At 32.7% G+C, this 17829-nt stretch overlaps 3 protein-coding genes across 3 annotated transcripts; 2 read left to right on the forward strand and 1 right to left on the reverse strand.

Moving 5' to 3' along the window:
• Nucleotides 1–10156: 10156 nt before the first annotated feature.
• HO173_006821 (uncharacterized protein) lies at nucleotides 10157–11014 on the forward strand (the record flags this gene model as incomplete). Its single annotated transcript, XM_037308727.1, has 2 exons — nucleotides 10157–10536; nucleotides 10591–11014. 2 exons carry the CDS (start codon nucleotides 10157–10159, stop codon nucleotides 11012–11014), a joined length of 804 nt encoding a protein of 267 aa, XP_037164272.1.
• Nucleotides 11015–11514: 500 nt separating this feature from the next.
• HO173_006822 (uncharacterized protein) lies at nucleotides 11515–13078 on the reverse strand (the record flags this gene model as incomplete). The annotated part of the gene is made up of 3 exons (XM_037308728.1): nucleotides 11515–11585; nucleotides 11644–12961; nucleotides 13022–13078. 3 exons carry the CDS (start codon nucleotides 13076–13078, stop codon nucleotides 11515–11517), a joined length of 1446 nt encoding a protein of 481 aa, XP_037164273.1.
• A 448-nt stretch (nucleotides 13079–13526) lies between these two features.
• On the forward strand, nucleotides 13527–17747 carry HO173_006823 (uncharacterized protein; the record flags this gene model as incomplete). The annotated part of the gene is made up of 6 exons (XM_037308729.1): nucleotides 13527–13612; nucleotides 13665–13755; nucleotides 13805–13888; nucleotides 13938–17057; nucleotides 17115–17167; nucleotides 17222–17747. 6 exons carry the CDS (start codon nucleotides 13527–13529, stop codon nucleotides 17745–17747), a joined length of 3960 nt encoding a protein of 1319 aa, XP_037164274.1.
• Between the last annotated feature and the right edge of the window lie 82 nt (nucleotides 17748–17829).

Below are 17829 nucleotides of genomic sequence, written 5' to 3' on the forward strand. Positions count from 1 at the left end.
ACTAAGCGGTAATAAGATCTCTAATATTAAGAATACGACTTAGCTCTTTAAGATCCCACGTTATATACTCTCTACGATTTTATATTAAATTATTATTTAATAAGCGAAGAATACTATTATAACTTAATTATTTTATATTAAATTATTACTTAGTAAGCGAAGAATACTACTATAACTTAGTCTATCATCTCTACTATATTAAGAAATAAGAGAAGAAACTATAATAAATAAATATAAAGAATATTACGGAGAAATTAAGTAGTAATAAAGTTACTATTATTAAGAATACGACTTAACTCTCTAAGATCTTACGTTATATACTCTCTACGATTTTATATTAAATTATTACTTAGTAAGCGAAGAATATTATTATAACTTAGTCTATTATTTTTACTATATTAAGAAGTAAGAGAAGAAACTATAATAGATAAATACGAAGAATATTATAAAGAAATTAAGTGATAATAAGACTCTTAATACTAAGAATATAGCTTAGCTCTTTAAGATCTTATATTATATTAATTATTTTACTTAGTTAATTACTTAGCTAGTTACTTAGTCTAATACTCTATAAGAGAAGAAGTAAGAGAAGTTAATATAGTAGATAAATGCGAAGAATACTACGAAGAAACTAAGCGATAATAAAGTTACTATCGTTAAGAATACGATTTAGCTCTCTAAGATTTCACGTTATATTAATTATTTATTTCATTAGTTACTTAGCTAGCTACTTAATCTAATACTCTATAAGAGAAAAAGTAAAAGAAGAAACTATAATAGATAAATGCGGAGAATACTACGGAGAAACTAAGCGGTAATAAGACTATTATCGTTAAGAATACGGCTTAGCTCTCTAAGATTCTATATTATATTAATTATTTACTTAATTAGTTACTTAGCTAGCTACTTAGTCTAATACTCTATAAGAGAAGAAGTAAGAGAAGAAACTATAATAGATAAATGCGGAGAATACTACGGAGAATACTATAGAGAATATTACGGAGAAACTAAGCGGTAATAAGACTATTATCGTTAAGAATACGGCTTAGCTCTTCAAGATCTCACGTTATATACTCTTTACGATTTCATATTAAATTATTATTTAGTAAGCGGAGAATACTACTATAACTTAATCTATTATTTCTATTATATTAATATAATATATTACTATAATAACGTTATAAGAGAAGAATCTACTACGATAATTATAGTTAATTAAGCCTCTATAGAAGAAATATCGAACGATATATATTTAAACGAATTGAAATTATTCGATGTCTTACTCTGACAGCTATTTCATTATTCGAATGATTTTACTGCGGTAGAAGATAATATGGGATTTACATCACTAATTAACATATTATCTTTATTTCTTTTCGATATTTCGATACTTCTTATTATAAAAACATAGTCTTTCTCTATTTTTTATAGGTAATTATTATAGATTAATTCTCTATACTTAATATATCTTTCTAATTAGACCTTAGCGCGCCTCTCTTCATATATATATATCTATATATTATATAGATTAAATTAATTTTATAGTAGTGAAAGTAGGTTAAAAACGTATAGTAAGCGATTAGAGTTCGATTTAACTTAGGGCTAGGGCTAAAATTCCATTTAACTTAGAAAAATCCAACTCCATTTGACTTAGAAAAATGAAAAATCCAACTCCATGAATTTAATTCATAGGTCTTTACTTATTTTATTATATTAAAGTTAGCTATCGAAAAGATAACTATAAATCTTATTTTAAAAATACGATTATTTAATAAAATTACTATTTATAGAAAATAGAAATATATTAATATAATATAAAGTATCTTAGAAGAAAACTCTTATATCTAGAAAGATTTTAGCGATATTATTAATCTTTTTAAAGCGAAGTAATTATAAATACTAATTACTATAAACTAGTAATCTTTTTTAATAAAATTAGAAAATAAGATTTATTCTCTAACTTTAAAAGATTATAAGTTTATTAATAAAAAGTTTAATAAGATATATATATAAGATAAGATAAGCTAGTCTAAGAAACTAATTTTTTTTACTTTCTCTATTTTTATAATTTATAAGATAATCTATATTAAGTTTAAGAAAATATCTAAATAAAAGAGAAGAATTATTATTAATATTAGAGGTTTTAATAAAATTACAATTTCTAATAATTATTCTTTTTTTCTATAAAATAATATAATTATAGTTATTTAAGAATATATTTTTATTAATATAATTAATTATAATAAATAATTTTTTTTTTTTTTAGTAAAAAAAGATTATCGATAACGATTTACTATAATATTTTATTAAGAATTAAAGTATTTTAATATAATAGTAATAGATTTTAAGAACTTAGTATCTTACGTTTAGAGGAAAATAAATAATTTTCTTTATTTATATCGTTATTTTATTAGATACTATATAAATAATATTATTATCTTTTCTCGAAATATAAAAGATTATTTCGAGCACTTAAGAACGATCTTTTACCTCTTTATAAAACTTAAAATCATTCTTAAGTCTAAGAAATTCTATCTTAAATATTTATTAATTACGCTTTTAAAATAGAAGATAAATAAATTTAACTTTATTATTATTAAGAAAAGGGTTATAATAATTAAAAATATATAATTTCTTATTATTTTAAAGATATTTAAAATCTATATAAGAATAGCGAACTAATTACGAAGAAACGTTAAATACTTTATATAGATTTCTAAACTATTATAACGTTTAAAGATAAAACTCTTAAAGCGATCTTTAGCCTCGGATAGTTATCTTTATAGAAATTTCTTAAAGATTATAAAGATTACTTCTATTAAAGAGAAAGTAAAGACTTTTCGTATTTTATAATAAATATTAATTATAAAAACTTATCTATATTATTATAATATTAGTCGCTAACTTTATATTAATCTCGATAAATCTAAAAAGTATAATTTCGAAGTTATAGTATATTACGTAATAGATAATTCTTAAGAAAGTTCTTTCTCTAAAATAAATATCTAACTTATTATATTTCTATTTAAGCTTTTAAACGTTATAAAGTTATATTATTAATTAATAGAATTAAAAGTAATTATCTTAATTTAGATCTTAAAGAAGATTTCTTATATACTAAATTAAAGAATAAGAAAGAAGATTATCATTTTTATAAATTACTCGACTATTACCGATATTACTCATTAAACTACGCTTTCTTCTTTATTCTCTAATTAAATAAATTTATAACTTATATATACTTTATAATATATCTTTTAATTTAATCTAGATATTCGATAGAGACTTAGTAAATAAAATATAATTTTCGATATTTTATCTAGATTACTTTATAAGTAGAAAGAGAAATTTAACGTTTAAGATTTAGAAATTCTTAACGAGGTTTTTATATATAACTTAACACTCGTAGAAATATTTAAGAAATTTTATATTAAACTTATATTTAGCTATTAAGAGAATAAAAAATAATTAAAGATTCTCGATACTCTTATCGCTTAAAAGATATAGCTTCTCGAGAAATAAGAGTTTATAAAATATATTAAACTTCTAAATATATAATTTTTACTTTAAGATAAAATTATTTATTATTAAAATAAGTTTAATAAATAAAAATAATTTTATATTCTAAAGAAAATAAAGTAGAAGATTTTTAAGTTTATTTATAATAATTATAATTATATTAATTTCTATAGATTATATAAAAGAATTATAAAGACCTACTATATAAGATATTTAACTCGGCGCTTAAAGCGCTATATTATTTATTACTCGAAGTATTAGCTAAATTAAATTATAAGATATATCTTATATAGAAGTCTTAAACTTATTATAATTTCTTCTTTAATTTTTTATATAATTATTATTAATTTTATTCTAATATTATTATTTTTAGAAAATAAATTTAATATAATAATAACTATTACTAATAAGTTTTTTAAAAGAAATATATCTATATTAAAAAAAGATATATAAAATACTATTAAATAGATAGAAGCCTTACTTCTTATTCTTATTAATTAAGAAATTTCTAAAATTATTATTTTAAATAAAGATTTAAAGTTTCTTTTAAATCTCTAAAAAGCTATTTTTAGAACTTTAGAAATGAAGCTTCTTATATCTATTATTTATTATTTATAAACGAATAGTTAATCTAAGCGAACTAATTAGATTATAAAGATTATTTTAAGATTTTATATTTCTTATATTTCTAATGATTCTTAAGATAAATTCTCTATATACTTTAGAGATAGTCTTAATAACTTTATAAATATATCGATAGAAAAGACTCTTAATAAGATTATATATAGTATAAAATTTAACGATAAATTCGATATAATAAATATCTTAATAAAAAATTAAATAGATATTATAAATAACTATATTCGATATTAATAGAAAGCTTTAAATATCTTAACTTTCATAGCGATTAACGCGAAATTTAGATATAATTTAAAGTATAAAGCTTTAATTATAAAGAAAGAGAATAAAACTTTTATTAAGCTTTATAAGAGATATTATCTTTTTAAGCTTAAGAATATAAAATTTTTAAATTAAAGAGTTAAATCTTTTATTATTTTTAAGCGAGTTAAAAATTTAATCTATAGACTTAATCTTCTAATTATTTAAAAGATTTATTTTATTATCTCTATTATAATACTTAAACTTATATTTAAAAAGAAGATTCTTATTATCGATCTTATAAAAAAGAATAAGCTTTTATATTTAATTAGAAGAAGCTTATAATTAAGAATCGCTATAAGATTTAGAGATTAACTAATTAATATATTAATTAATCTTTAAATTAAAAAAGTAAAGATAAAAAGATATTATAAAGTATCTAATAAAATAGAAAGATTAAGAAAAAACTTATAATATATAATATAAGATAAAAGATTTAAAGAGTATAAAGAATTTAATTTATAATTATAATTCAAAGTATAAAAAATATTTAGAAAGAGAGTATCGAAAGAGGAAATTTTAGAATCCTATATAAGCTCGTAGCGTAAAGATTATTTCTTATACTATTAATATATCGTTAAGCTAGATATTAAATAAAGTATAATTCTTAAACTTTATTAAGTCGTTAGATTATAAATATAATTTACTTTATTAACTTATATTTTCTAATATATTATTATATAAAAGCTCGAATTCGAAAATTTTAAGAATCTTAAAAATTTTAAAAATTTTAAAAGATTTTATAATTTATAATCGCGAAGTAAAGTAACTTAACTAGCCTCTTATTTCTTTTCTTTATCTTATTATATCTCTTTTTTTAATATTTTATAATCGAATATAACTCTATTTCTCGAGAGAAGACTTTTTATAATTTTAATAATTTAAAAATTATCGCTAAGAAAGTAAAGCTTTAATAATTTTATTTAAGATTTAAAGATGTAGAAATAGCGAATCTTAAGATCTTAAAACTAATTCTCTAAGACTAAATTAAATATATATTCAAATAATTTAAATTCTTTTAATCGAGTATTATAAATCTTAATAAAATAATTAATTATATTTAACTCGAAGTAAAAGAAGATTTACTCTTAAAATAGTAAGATTATAAAAGTCTACTATAGTATATTCTTAATTATCCTTTTTAAATTTATCTAAATTATTTTTATAAACTTAAAAATAAATTTAAATAAATAAATATATTTTATAATTAAGATTCTTATTATCTTTATTTATAGCGAGGCTATTTTATATATATATTAAGTCTTTATTATTAAAATTTAAATAACTTCCTTAATTCCGTAGCTCGTTATTTAAGAATATCTCTTATTTTAAGATCTAAGCCGATCTTATATTAAATAAAGGGCTTATCTAAAAATAAAGATTATTATTAAAATAAGACTATTTTTATTAAGAAAGTATCTAAAGGTATTAATATTTCTTTTTACTATATAAATCTTTTAAATATTTAAATCGCTAAGATAGTAAAAATATAAAATTTTATTAAATTTTAGCGATATTAATACTAGCCTTAGATCTTCGCGAGTAAAGATCTATATTAGAATTATATTATAAAAAATTAGTTAATAAAGATAAATATAAAAAATAATAATAAAATTAAGTAGTATTATAAGGTTATATTTAAGATCTAATAATTATATAGAGATAAAGAGAAAAAATATAATTACTCTCGAGATATTAGCGATTATACTAAAATTATAAAATATAATAATTATAATCTTTATTAAGAATATCTTTATTTTATTTAAAACTCTAGATATTTACTTCGAGAAGATTAAAAAAGTCGCTATAAAGAAAATAGATTCTTCTAAAAAGACTAAGAATACTTTATTAGAGATTAAGAAATAAATAATATCGTCGTTAGATATTAATATAAAACGATTTAAGAATAATAAAGTTTTAATTTATAAGATAAGATTTAAAAGAGAAAATATTATAATTAAAGTTAAATTCTTAAGAAAGATTATCGAGAAGCTAGACTCTAAGAAGTTAAAATTTAAAAACTTAAGTAATAATATAATAATTAAGAAGAAATCGATTTATTAATTATTTATCTTTAAGAATTTAGATTTAGAGTTAGAAGTTAAGAATATAAATATTTATAATAATTACGTATATATAAAGAAGAAGATTAACTTATTAAAGAATACTCTTTTAGAAATATAAAAAAAATTAATAGCACTTTTAATAGCGACGAAAAGAATTTATAGAATAATTATTTTATTTTTAGTATAGTATAAAAGTGTAATAAAACTTATTAAAGGCGTTATAAAACTTTTATCTTTTCTAAATTAAGACTATAAATAAATTAAAAATAAGAAAATCGATATTAAGAGTATTAAGAAATATTAGAATATTAATAAGTTATTACTAGATAAGATTTTCGATATCTTAAATAAAGCGTAAAAGATCTTCGTTAAGGAATATTTAGATCTAGTAATCTTAATATTCATTTATAATAACGATAAAAAGCCTTTCATAGAGTTTGAAGAGTAAAAGAAAGAATTTTTTATTTCTAATACTACGACTAAGATATAGATTTAATATACTTTTCTCTCTCTATCTTAAATTTAACTAGGCCTATCGCGATACTTTTATTAATATACTTCTCTTTCTCTACCTTAGATCTAGTATTCTTTATACTTATTCTTATAGAGTTCTAAGCGTCTCTTAAAGAAAGAAAGCTTTTCTTTCTCTATCTCAGATCTAGTACTCTTCGTACTCGTTCTTATAGAGTTTTAAGAATAAAAATAAGGACCTTAGATTCGGCTAGGTCTTACCGCGATACTTTTATATCTCTTAAGAAAAGTATATACCTTCCTTTGAAAATCGTATATCTTTTTCCTATATCTTCACGTCTAATTCTCTTATATACTTTATATTTTACGAGATATCTTAATTCCGTTCGAGAAGAAATACTTACACTTTTATATCTAGATCTTTACGAAATAAGAAAAGCTCGAGAATAATATAGTTTTTTATAAGGGAGGGTAATTATTACGTTCCCAGTATAGCGTAACTTAATATATTACTTTCTTTCTTCGAGAATAGTATAGCGTGAGAAATCTAACTAGCGTGACTTGGTATATCGCTTTCTTTCTTCAATTTCGTTTATAGCTTAAGCATTTTTCAATTAATCAATCCCAATCAGAATCAAGAAACATCTTTCTCTTCTTTATGAAACTTCTTTTTAGAAGTATATATATACTTCTTACATAGTATCTCTAATATAATAAATCTCATTTAATATAATTATAAATTCGTTAGATTAATACTTAATTTAATATTATAATTATAAAATATTAGCGATATCTTAAAATATTTTTATTAAATTAAACTCGTTAACTATATTATCTAATAGAACTAATATTCTTTAAAACTTAGTTTATTTAAGTAGAATCTTAATTTAATCTATTCTTTTAATATTAGACTTTATTATAGAAAAAAAGAAAGAAAGATTTAAAATAAAGTAAAGAGAAGTTTAAATACTTCGAAAGAATAAGTATTAAAGATATTAGATATACTAGAGAGTAGTAAAGCCTCTCTAAAGCGTATCGAAATTATTCGATATTAAGAATAAAAAATTTTACTATAAAGCTTAAAATATAATTATTTCTTTATAAAGATTTAATATACTTATTTCTTAATTATTTAAGACGTTAAGAAGACTATAAGTACTTTAAATAGTAGTCTTTCGAGTATACTTACTCCGCTTAGAGAATTTCTTATCTTATAGAGAAGTTATATATAAAGAAGTTTTAAAGAATAATATCTTTAATTAGCTATAACTCGATCGTTTCTTATCTAATTAAGATCTTATTAAAATTCTAGATATTATAATATATAAAGTTATAGTAATATTACTAGTATATATTTTAAATATAGAAATATAAGATAATATTAACTATTTCTTTCGATTCGCTAGCCGTACGAATAATCCAATATCTTCTTTATTTCTTAACTACTATTTATTAAAACCGTTTCGCTATTTTTTTTAAGCTCTTTAAAATCGATTTATCTATTTAATAGACTTATTTAGAGATATAATAACTTAACTTAATTTCTTACTAAAGCCTCTATTAGCGCGTTTCTTTAAATTTATTCGCTAATATAAATAAAATAAGTAGATTAATCTTAGTTATAGTATTAGAATTAGTATAAATATAATATTAATATAGATATATTAAATAAGATAACTAAGATATCGAACTATATAGATGAGAAGAAGATATAATATAATAGAGAATATCTTCGCTAAGGCTCGCTAGTTATAGAACTAAGAAATATATTAAGAGTACGCTCGTAATAAGAAGATCTTCTTAGTTCTATTATTAATAACTAAATTATAATTTATATTATAATATAATACTACTTTATAGTAGTATTATACTCTATTTTCTTATATCTTATTCTATTATATCTTATTATCCTCTATTATTCTTCGTAAAATATCGCGAATAATATCTCTATAAGAACTTTAATTAAATCGCTTAAATTTAAAGTTAGAAATTAAAAAGCGTAGATATAATTTATAATAGTTAGATCTCGAAAATAAGACTTAATATTTATATTTATAAAAATAATTATAGAAGACTCGCTTTCTTAAAAGACTCTCGAGAGAAATCTTAAGCTACGATATTATAAGATTAAAAAATAATTAATATAAGAAGATTCTTTAAGAGGATTTTAGAGTAGATACGTTAAATCTTATAATAAATCTTTATTTATAAATAATACTTATAATATTCTTATTATCTAACTAGTCTATATAGACTATTATAAAAAATCCTCTATCGATCTTAATATAAAGATTTACTTAAGAAATCACTCGAGAAAATACTCGAAGTGTGAAAAAAGAATTCGCGGGAAGTTCCGCGGAAAGTCCCGTAAAAAAAAAAAAAATTAAATTTATTTTGCGAAGAATTTTATAAAGTATTATATTCGAAAGAGTATCTGAAAGAGTACTCGAGAGAGTACTTCGAAGAGTATCTCGAAGAGTACCCGGAAGAATACCTCGGAGAGTATCTCGAAGAGTATCCCGGAGAGTATAGAGGTCTATATCGAAAGTTCTATACACGTATTAATATAGCCTTAATCTTACTTTTAAAAAGCGGCTTTATAGAGAGAAAGTTTAGAAATATCTTCTTATAGCGTATAGATAAAATTTTAGATACTTCTTTTAACTTAATAGAGGTATTAAACTTTAAAACCTAGCTAGAGCTAGATACGATTTTAAAGAACTCTAGATATATTATCTAGATAGCTCTTTAGATGAGATATTATTCGAAGTCTAAGTATAAGAGTCTTAACGAGTGTAGGACTTTCGATGTAGACCTCTATAGCCCCTAAAGAAAGCCTTAAAAAATATCTCTCGAAGAGTTAAGAATATTCTAAAAATAATATTTTAAAGAGAGTTACTAGAAATCGCGAAGGAAAAAATAAAAAGAGAATTTTTTTTTGGTTTTGTCGTAGTGTCAGCCGTCGTCCGCCGTACTAATTGCATCCGTTGACCGTTGTTAAAGTGAGTAAAGTAAAGTAGCTTGCAGCCTCGCCTGAAGCTTGGGATGGATGAACTTCTCCGTGAGCTAGAACACGAGCATGCAACTTAATGATCAGAGCTATAATAAAAACACAACTACCAGGGTGTCGAAAGTGTCCTGACCGATAACAATCACTAAGAATGGTGAAACCCTTAGCTTTCAAGGGTGATAGAAAGTCCAAGAAGCGCAAGAATCCCCACCCAGACAGCTGCCTGACCTTTGAAGACGGCGATACAAAGGCTCTCACTGTACAGAACCCGGCAGCCGAAGCAGAAGAAGATGATAGCTGGGTGACAGCAGAGGCAGCAACAGATGTCACCGGACCTATCATGTTTGCTCTACCTTCAACGAAGCCGACTTGCATCGGATGTGATGCAAACGGCAAAGTTTATACGAGCGAACTTGAGAACATAGTCCATGGGGACTTGGCTACGGCAGAGCCTCACGATGTTCGGCAGGTTTGGATTGCAAGCAGGGTTGCAGGCACCGACGAGATTAGCTTCAAAGGTCACCACGGACGGTATGTGAATGCTTATGTTCTGCAATGGGCATGTATATTGGCTAATATCTCTAGCTATCTGAGTTGTGACAGGATTGGTGTGCTTTCCGCGACACGCGAAGCTATATCCCCAGAGGAGTCATTTCTTTGTATTCCGTCTCCTGAGACACCTGGCATGTTTAGCGTCCAAACCGCGCGAGAGAAATTCATTACTATTGTTGATGAGAGCAAAGTACCGGAGATACGTGGCGACGCAGAGTCAGTATCTTTCAACACGACTTTACGTATACGAATGCAGGCGCGGTTCAAGCCAAGACTCAAGGCCAACAAAGAGTCGAAGACTCGGGAGAAGATTAGTAGGAAGGAATTGGAGGAAGTGGTGGGCAGAAGATTAGAAGAAGATGAGGTGAGGAGATTGAAGAAGGCCCGGGTGCAGGGTGATTATCACGAAGCCATCCTGGACGTGAAGGTAAAGGGAAAGCATGACAAGTATTCGTGACCGCCCGCCATAAGTGGGGCGTAACATGGCCCACATGGAGAAGCCTTATAATTCGTGCGCCACCTTAGAACAGATGGGTCAGCCAGGAACTCAACTTGGTAAGTCGCCTAACGGGGCCATTGGTCGTCTAAATCATACTTCCAAGGGTCCGAAATAAATCAGACCATCTGTCAAGCTAGGAGATTCTGACGGAGGCAAAGCGTTGGGCTTTTGCAGGCCACGTTTCTTGAGGCAATTGAATTTTGCGCTATCGACTGGCTGTTCTTTTTCAAACAACATAGCGCGGCGAACGTGTGGATAGACGGTTGCATATAGTCTCTTACAAAATGGAAGATAAGGTAGATAGCTATGGTATGAGGGTATCATCGTCCGAGATGCTTTGACGCCTTTCAGAAATCATCCATGGACCCGAAATAACCCACTCCGCCGTGCTAAAAGTCCGTTACTCCATCGCTCCTTTGCTCCCCAGACTCGTGCTTCAGTACACCATACAATACATATCAAACAGCGTCAGGTGGATTTGGTCTGGGAACGGTAGTACGCTCTTTCTTTTCCTTCTTGGCCCACCGTACTGCTCAAGAGGTTAGTTTATGGCGAATCGAAAACTTCAATGGAAGCATGCTACTTACGCCCGCACGCATTGCACAAAGTTTTAGGCCCATTCGGACCTTTTCTCCACTCCGGCGAATCCAAAGTCCCGCAGTCAGTACAGACATACTCGTCAGCAACTTTCAGCTTCTTCTTTTTGTCACCCCCGCGATTGTCCTTATCGACCGGTATGGCAATACCTGCGTCGCCTCTAATTAGTGCTGGGCTTGCGTCGCCCGTACTGATGCCCTGTGACCGCTCCCCATCTCGATAGCGTAAACCTGTGAGCATCTCAATTGTTTCGATGTGAGTGGCACCTTCGTACCGGGCCATCTTATCATTGATGCTGTCAGGCTTAGAGCGGGCGTTTGCTTCGTCAAGATTCTGCTGGGTGAGCGCAGTATTCGAGACGCTAGGTTTGGCTGGCGGAGGCATGCCGTTGTAGCCATTCGATTGCACGGATGTCATTGAGACCGAGCCTGGGGTCTCGCTCTCGGTTCTTTGGGTGTCAGATGGTGTAACACTGCCGTGACCATCCTGCTTCTTTTGGTAATGGCGTTGCTGTGCTTCAATTTCTTCTTGTTCCTCTCGGCGAAGTTCAGCGATTCGCTTTGTCAAACGCTCGTTCTCGATCTTGTGCTCAAGAAACGAGTCAAGCAGGCTTGCATTTTTGGGTGGATATGGCCGCGCCATCATGAAGAAGCCTCGGCAAAACCCAGTTGCATTATTTGGTCCAAAAGCTGCGGCATCCGATGTCAGGTGAGGGTGTCCATGTGATTCAAATATCGTGTACGTTTCATCAGCCTTCTTAAAGCGATAGAAGAATCGAAGAGTGTTCCCCGAAGCTATTGATTCGTTGAATTCGCGGACAAAGACCCCTCTATCGTCCTGGTGGATGAACTCTACAATGAATTTCCCAATGAGCGCTTCGTGAGTATAGCCTGTCAAACTCTCGGCCGATGGTGAGACATAGAGAATCCTTCCATCCGGGGTGAGGATGTGAAGGAAATCCTTGAGCTCTTCGAGTACCCTTTGAGACCAGTTTCTTCGTTTGGTGAAGTCTGTCAACGTACTTCCGCCATTGACATTGGTCTGAGTGCCAAAACCTGTCGGTAATGGACCAGCACCAGCTCCAGTCATTATGCCATTGGCGATTGTAGAATCCTCATTGGCCTCATTGACAAGCTGCTGCTGTGGGTCCATTTGCGCTTCGTTTGCGCCGTAGGTTTGGGCATCCGGAGCATTGTTGAGTCGCATGTCGATGTTCATAGGAAGCATGTCATCCAAGCCGTCCATCATATCTCCACCCTGATCCAGCATGTCTGCCATGTGGGCATCCCCACCGCCCATTGCCTCCATCTATAAAATTAAGTATCAGGCTTGTGTGGGTGATAGCGGAAAGAGATATTGAGGGCTCACTGGATTCCCAACTGCAGAAGATATGCCGCCTTGGTCATTTTCGAACATCATCGACATGACGGTTGGGCCACATTGGGTGGTGGATTACTCCTCAGAAGAACAGAAGTAGAAAGGAAATGTACAATCCGCGCATGGGGGGTGCCGGGGGGGTAGGTGCGGCAACTTGTGAAGACGCGGGGAAAATAGCCTTCGCGCGACTGCATCAAAGTGTTCAACACGTTACTTTTAATATTTCAGGGAAACACATTCACTCATAGCCCGAAGCACATAGTAGTAGTGAAGTCAAGGTTTCTTTCGACACTGAAGTAATCCTGGACAATTACTATTGAAACGCTCTTTTCTCCCTCCAAAAACATCAACTTCTCGAACACCAAATTCCCTCTTCCCATGGCACACACACAGACACAGTAATTGACGTGAGTACTTGGAAGAAACAAAATGTAAGTGTGCCTACAGTCTTCACGTAGATGGGTTGACTTACGAGATGTCTTTCACAGGTGTAAGCATGCTGAGCAGTGAACGCATCCCAGTCTCTGTGCCAAAGTTGACTGAACGTTTTCTAGCGAAGATCAATAAGCTCTCCATCATGGGGCATGGAAATATGTTATCATGCTTGCTATGTCCCTCTTCTGACCTTCTCCAGAGTTCGGTCCTTTGACAACACCCGCCAAGAGACCATCCAGTTTCACACTCCATTGACTTTGATTGTCGGCTACAATGGCTCGGGGAAGACGGTACGAACGCCTGTCGTGTTAATGAAAAGCCCACTGACTAGATTCCCAGACTATCATTGAATGTCTCAAGTATGCCACGACAGGGGATCTGCCCCCAAACAGCAAAGGAGGGGCTTTCATACAAGATCCGAATGTACGTTGATATGATCCTGCGCTCCAGACACCCACTCACAATCTTGTAGCTATGCGGAGAGAAGGAGGTCTACGCACAGGTCAAGATGTCGTTCAACGGCACTTCGGGAGCGAAGATGGTAATCAACCGAAATCTACTACTCACAGTGAAGAAGAACACTCGGCAGCAAAAAACGCTCGAATGTACGCTCGTAGTCGTCAAGGACGGCGAGAGGACCGCACTGTCTTCACGTGTCGCGGAGCTAGATCAGATCATGCCGCAAAACCTCGGTGTTTCAAAAGCTATCCTGGACTCGGTCATTTTCTGCCACCAGGACGAGAGTCTGTGGCCCATGAGCGAACCCTCCGCGCTCAAAAAAAAATTTGATGAAATTTTCGAAGCTCTCAAGTATACCAAAGCCATTGACAACATCAAAGCGTTGCGGAAAGTGCAGAATGAGGCTTTGAAAATTTTCAAGAACACGGAACAATATACCAAAGACATCAAGGACAAGGGTGACAAGGCCGAGAAACGGTCGAAAGCACTGGACATGGAGCTCAAAACCCTAAGAGAAGAGATCACGGAGCTTGACAATAAGGCAAATGAGGCTGAAGACAAATGGATAGAAGCAACGAACAAGGGGGCACAGTACACGAGCGTCATCAAAGACATGGAGCATAGTCGGAAGAGAGAGGACTGGCTCCAGACGACCGTGCAAGAATTGGGTCACGATCTCAAAGAGCAGCGCAAGGAATCTGATGAATGGCTACAATCTGAGCTCGATCAATACGCAGAGCGTATGGCTGCCCATGAACAGCAAGAGAAGCAACTGAAACAGGACTACGAAAATCTCGAGCGGAAAATTGACGGAATCAGCAAGCAATTGCGCAGAAAGGACGCTGAAGCTGGCGAATATCAGGCACAGCGAGCGAATCACGTAGACCAGGTTAAGAAGCGCAAGACTATGATCAAGAAAACTTCAAGTGATCACAAAATCCGAGGATATGAACACGACCTTGACGATACGCGAATCAACGAGTATATGGAGAAGATCTTGAATCTGTCAAGGGAACAAAATGCCGCGGTCGAGAAAGCACGCAACGATAAAGAACTCGAAAGGCAAAAGGCACAGGGCATTCTCACTCAGCTCGATAGAGAGCGATCAGCTCTGAACGAACGCAAAAAGAGTGCTAAACACCAGTCTGTTGCTAATGACCGCAAAATTGATTTTCTCCAGTCAGATCTCAACAAAATTGAGGCCGATGAGGGCGGAAAGGCAATACTTGAAGACAGCATTAGGGATCTTGAAATCCGACTGAGCAAATCCAGGGATGACTCGAAGAAAGCCTCGTGGGACAGCAAGTTGCAAGAAGGCAAGAGCCAGTTGCGGATACTGGAGGATGAGATCGCGCAGTTGCAAGGAGATCTCGCTCAAGTGTCCAAGCAAGCAGAAGATCGGGCGGCGTTGAACATTGCGAAGAAAGAGGCTGCAGATTGCCAAAGAAATCTGCAGAAGATGAGAGATGTTTACGGCGAGAGACTCGAAGCCATCCTGGGGCACGGCTGGCAGTCATCAAGCCTTGAGGCCGACTTCCGAAAAGTTCATGATCAGAGGTCTCGTCTAGTGAGAGACGCCGAGCGAGAACGTGAGGGGGTATCTCGCCGTTTGGAGCAACTTGATTTTAAGCTCAGTAGCGCACGGTCTGACAGAAGCAAGGCTGAAAAAGAATTGGCTGCATGCGTCAAGAAACTAAGCGATAACGTCGAAGGTGAGCCTGAAGATTACCCTAAAACGGTCTCGGAAATTCAGAAGGACCGTGATACGCTCAAAGCAGATATCGACAATTATGAGAACGAGCGCAAGTACTTCGCAGACGGCATCGCGTTGGCTCACAAGGAGCACAAATGCAAACTATGCTTGCGGAATTTTCAAGCCAAAGAGCAGACGGACTTCATTTCCAGATTGGAAAAGAAAATAGCCAAGCAAACTATGACCCAGATCCGCGAGGAGTTGAGCGTCCTTGAAGATGACCTGCAGAAAACCAAAGATGCTGGTCCGAGCTATGAGACGTGGGTACGATATTCGCGAGAAGAGCTACCAAAAATACTAGCCAATGAGAAACGACTAGGACTAGAGCGAGAAAACATCCTCCGCGAGAATGAGGAGCATGACAAGATTGTCGAGGACCGGGTAGAGGCTAGAAGAGATCTAGAGTCGCTTGCGGGTTCGGTCAAGAACATCAACGAATACGACCGAGATCTGACCAAATACGTTGGACGAGTTCAAGAGCTTACCGCGGAGCAAAAGGATACCGGAATCTCTCATACGCCAGATGAGATTCAAGATCAGATACGAGTGCTTAGCGGCAAGTCTCAAGACAAGAGGAACAGTATCCAGACTTTTAAAGATGACAAAGATCGCGTGCGCTTGCAAATCGTCACTCTCGAATTGGATTTAAGCAAAGCGAGAAGCAATCTAACCAGTGCCCAACATCAGCTTGACAAAAAGGCAGACATCTTCGATGATGTTGAAAACCTAAGAAGACTTAATGGAGAATTCCGCGACCAGGTCAAACAATTAGATGCCCAGCTTGACAAATTAGATCCCAGGATTGAGACAGAGAAGACTAAAGTTGCCGACATAGAGCAGCGTGGTTCAGACAAGGAGAGAGACTTGCGGCAGGAAGCCACGAGACTGTCAGAAAGCCTCCATCAGCTCAAAATCGCCAACCAGAATGTTGACGATTATAACCAAGAGGATGGCGCTGCGAAGTTGGAGCGATGTCAGAGAGAGATCGAGAGTGCCCAGAAAGACAAGGACATTGCCGAACAGGAAAAGACGCGCGTGATTAGACTGATCAACAAGACCCAGAAGGAGCTGACCAACCACGACGCGAACAAACGTACCATCGCTGATAATATCAAGTATCGCCGAAACCTACGGGAACTGCAAGATGTCAGGACCGAGATAGCTCAGCTAAGTGCACAGAATGCCGAAGCTGATCAGAGTCACTGGAAAAAGGAATCAAGATATTGGGAGGGCCAACATGATAAATTCAAGACGCAGAAGACTAGCAAGTGGGGTTCTGCAAAAGCAAAAGACGATGAGCTCCTGAGGTTGATAAATGAATGGCAAGTCGATTACAAGGATGCAGCATACAATTTCAAGAAAGCACATATCGAGGTGGAGGTAAGTCGGAGTCAAAACCTGGACTATTTGCAATGTCAACATCTAACTTGTTGCTAGACGACCAAAGCCGCTGTGGAAGACTTGGGACGTTATGGAGGTGCCCTGGACAAGTGAGTTTCCTCAAATCCGCGGGCTTTACCTTTTTGAAGCTGAAATCCATATAGAGCGATCATGAAGTATCATAGTATCAAGATGGAAGAGATAAATCGCATCATCGAAGAGCTGTGGAAGAAGACGTATCAGGGCACAGATGTGGATACCATCCTGATTCGGTCAGACAACGAAGCAGCGAAAGGCAACCGATCGTACAATTATCGGGTTTGCATGGTCAAACAAGACGCGGAGATGGACATGCGAGGGCGTTGTAGCGCTGGGCAAAAGGTGCTGGCGAGCATCATCATTCGCCTGGCGCTAGCGGAGTGCTTTGGAGTGAACTGCGGCCTCATTGCTCTAGACGAGCCGACGACTAACCTGGATCGGGACAACATTCGCTCACTCGCCACATCACTTCACGACATCATCGAGAGCCGACGGCACCAGTCGAATTTCCAGTTGATCGTTATCACCCATGACGAAGAGTTTCTAAAATTTATGAAATGTCCCGACTTCTGCGATCACTATTATCGTGTTTCCAGGAACGAAAAGCAAAAGTCCTGCATCGAGAGGCAGTCGATTGCCGATGTCATGTGAAATGGAGAAGGGGTTTGCATGGCTATGGGGCCGGGCTTGACTTTGCTGGATTCATGAGAGATGCTCCTTAGATGATGATTCA

The sequence above is a fragment of the Letharia columbiana genome (assembly GCF_014066305.1).
Source record: "Letharia columbiana isolate WasteWater2 chromosome Unknown Sc0000021_s0, whole genome shotgun sequence".
In the NCBI taxonomy this organism is placed as follows: Eukaryota; Fungi; Ascomycota; class Lecanoromycetes; order Lecanorales; family Parmeliaceae; genus Letharia; species Letharia columbiana.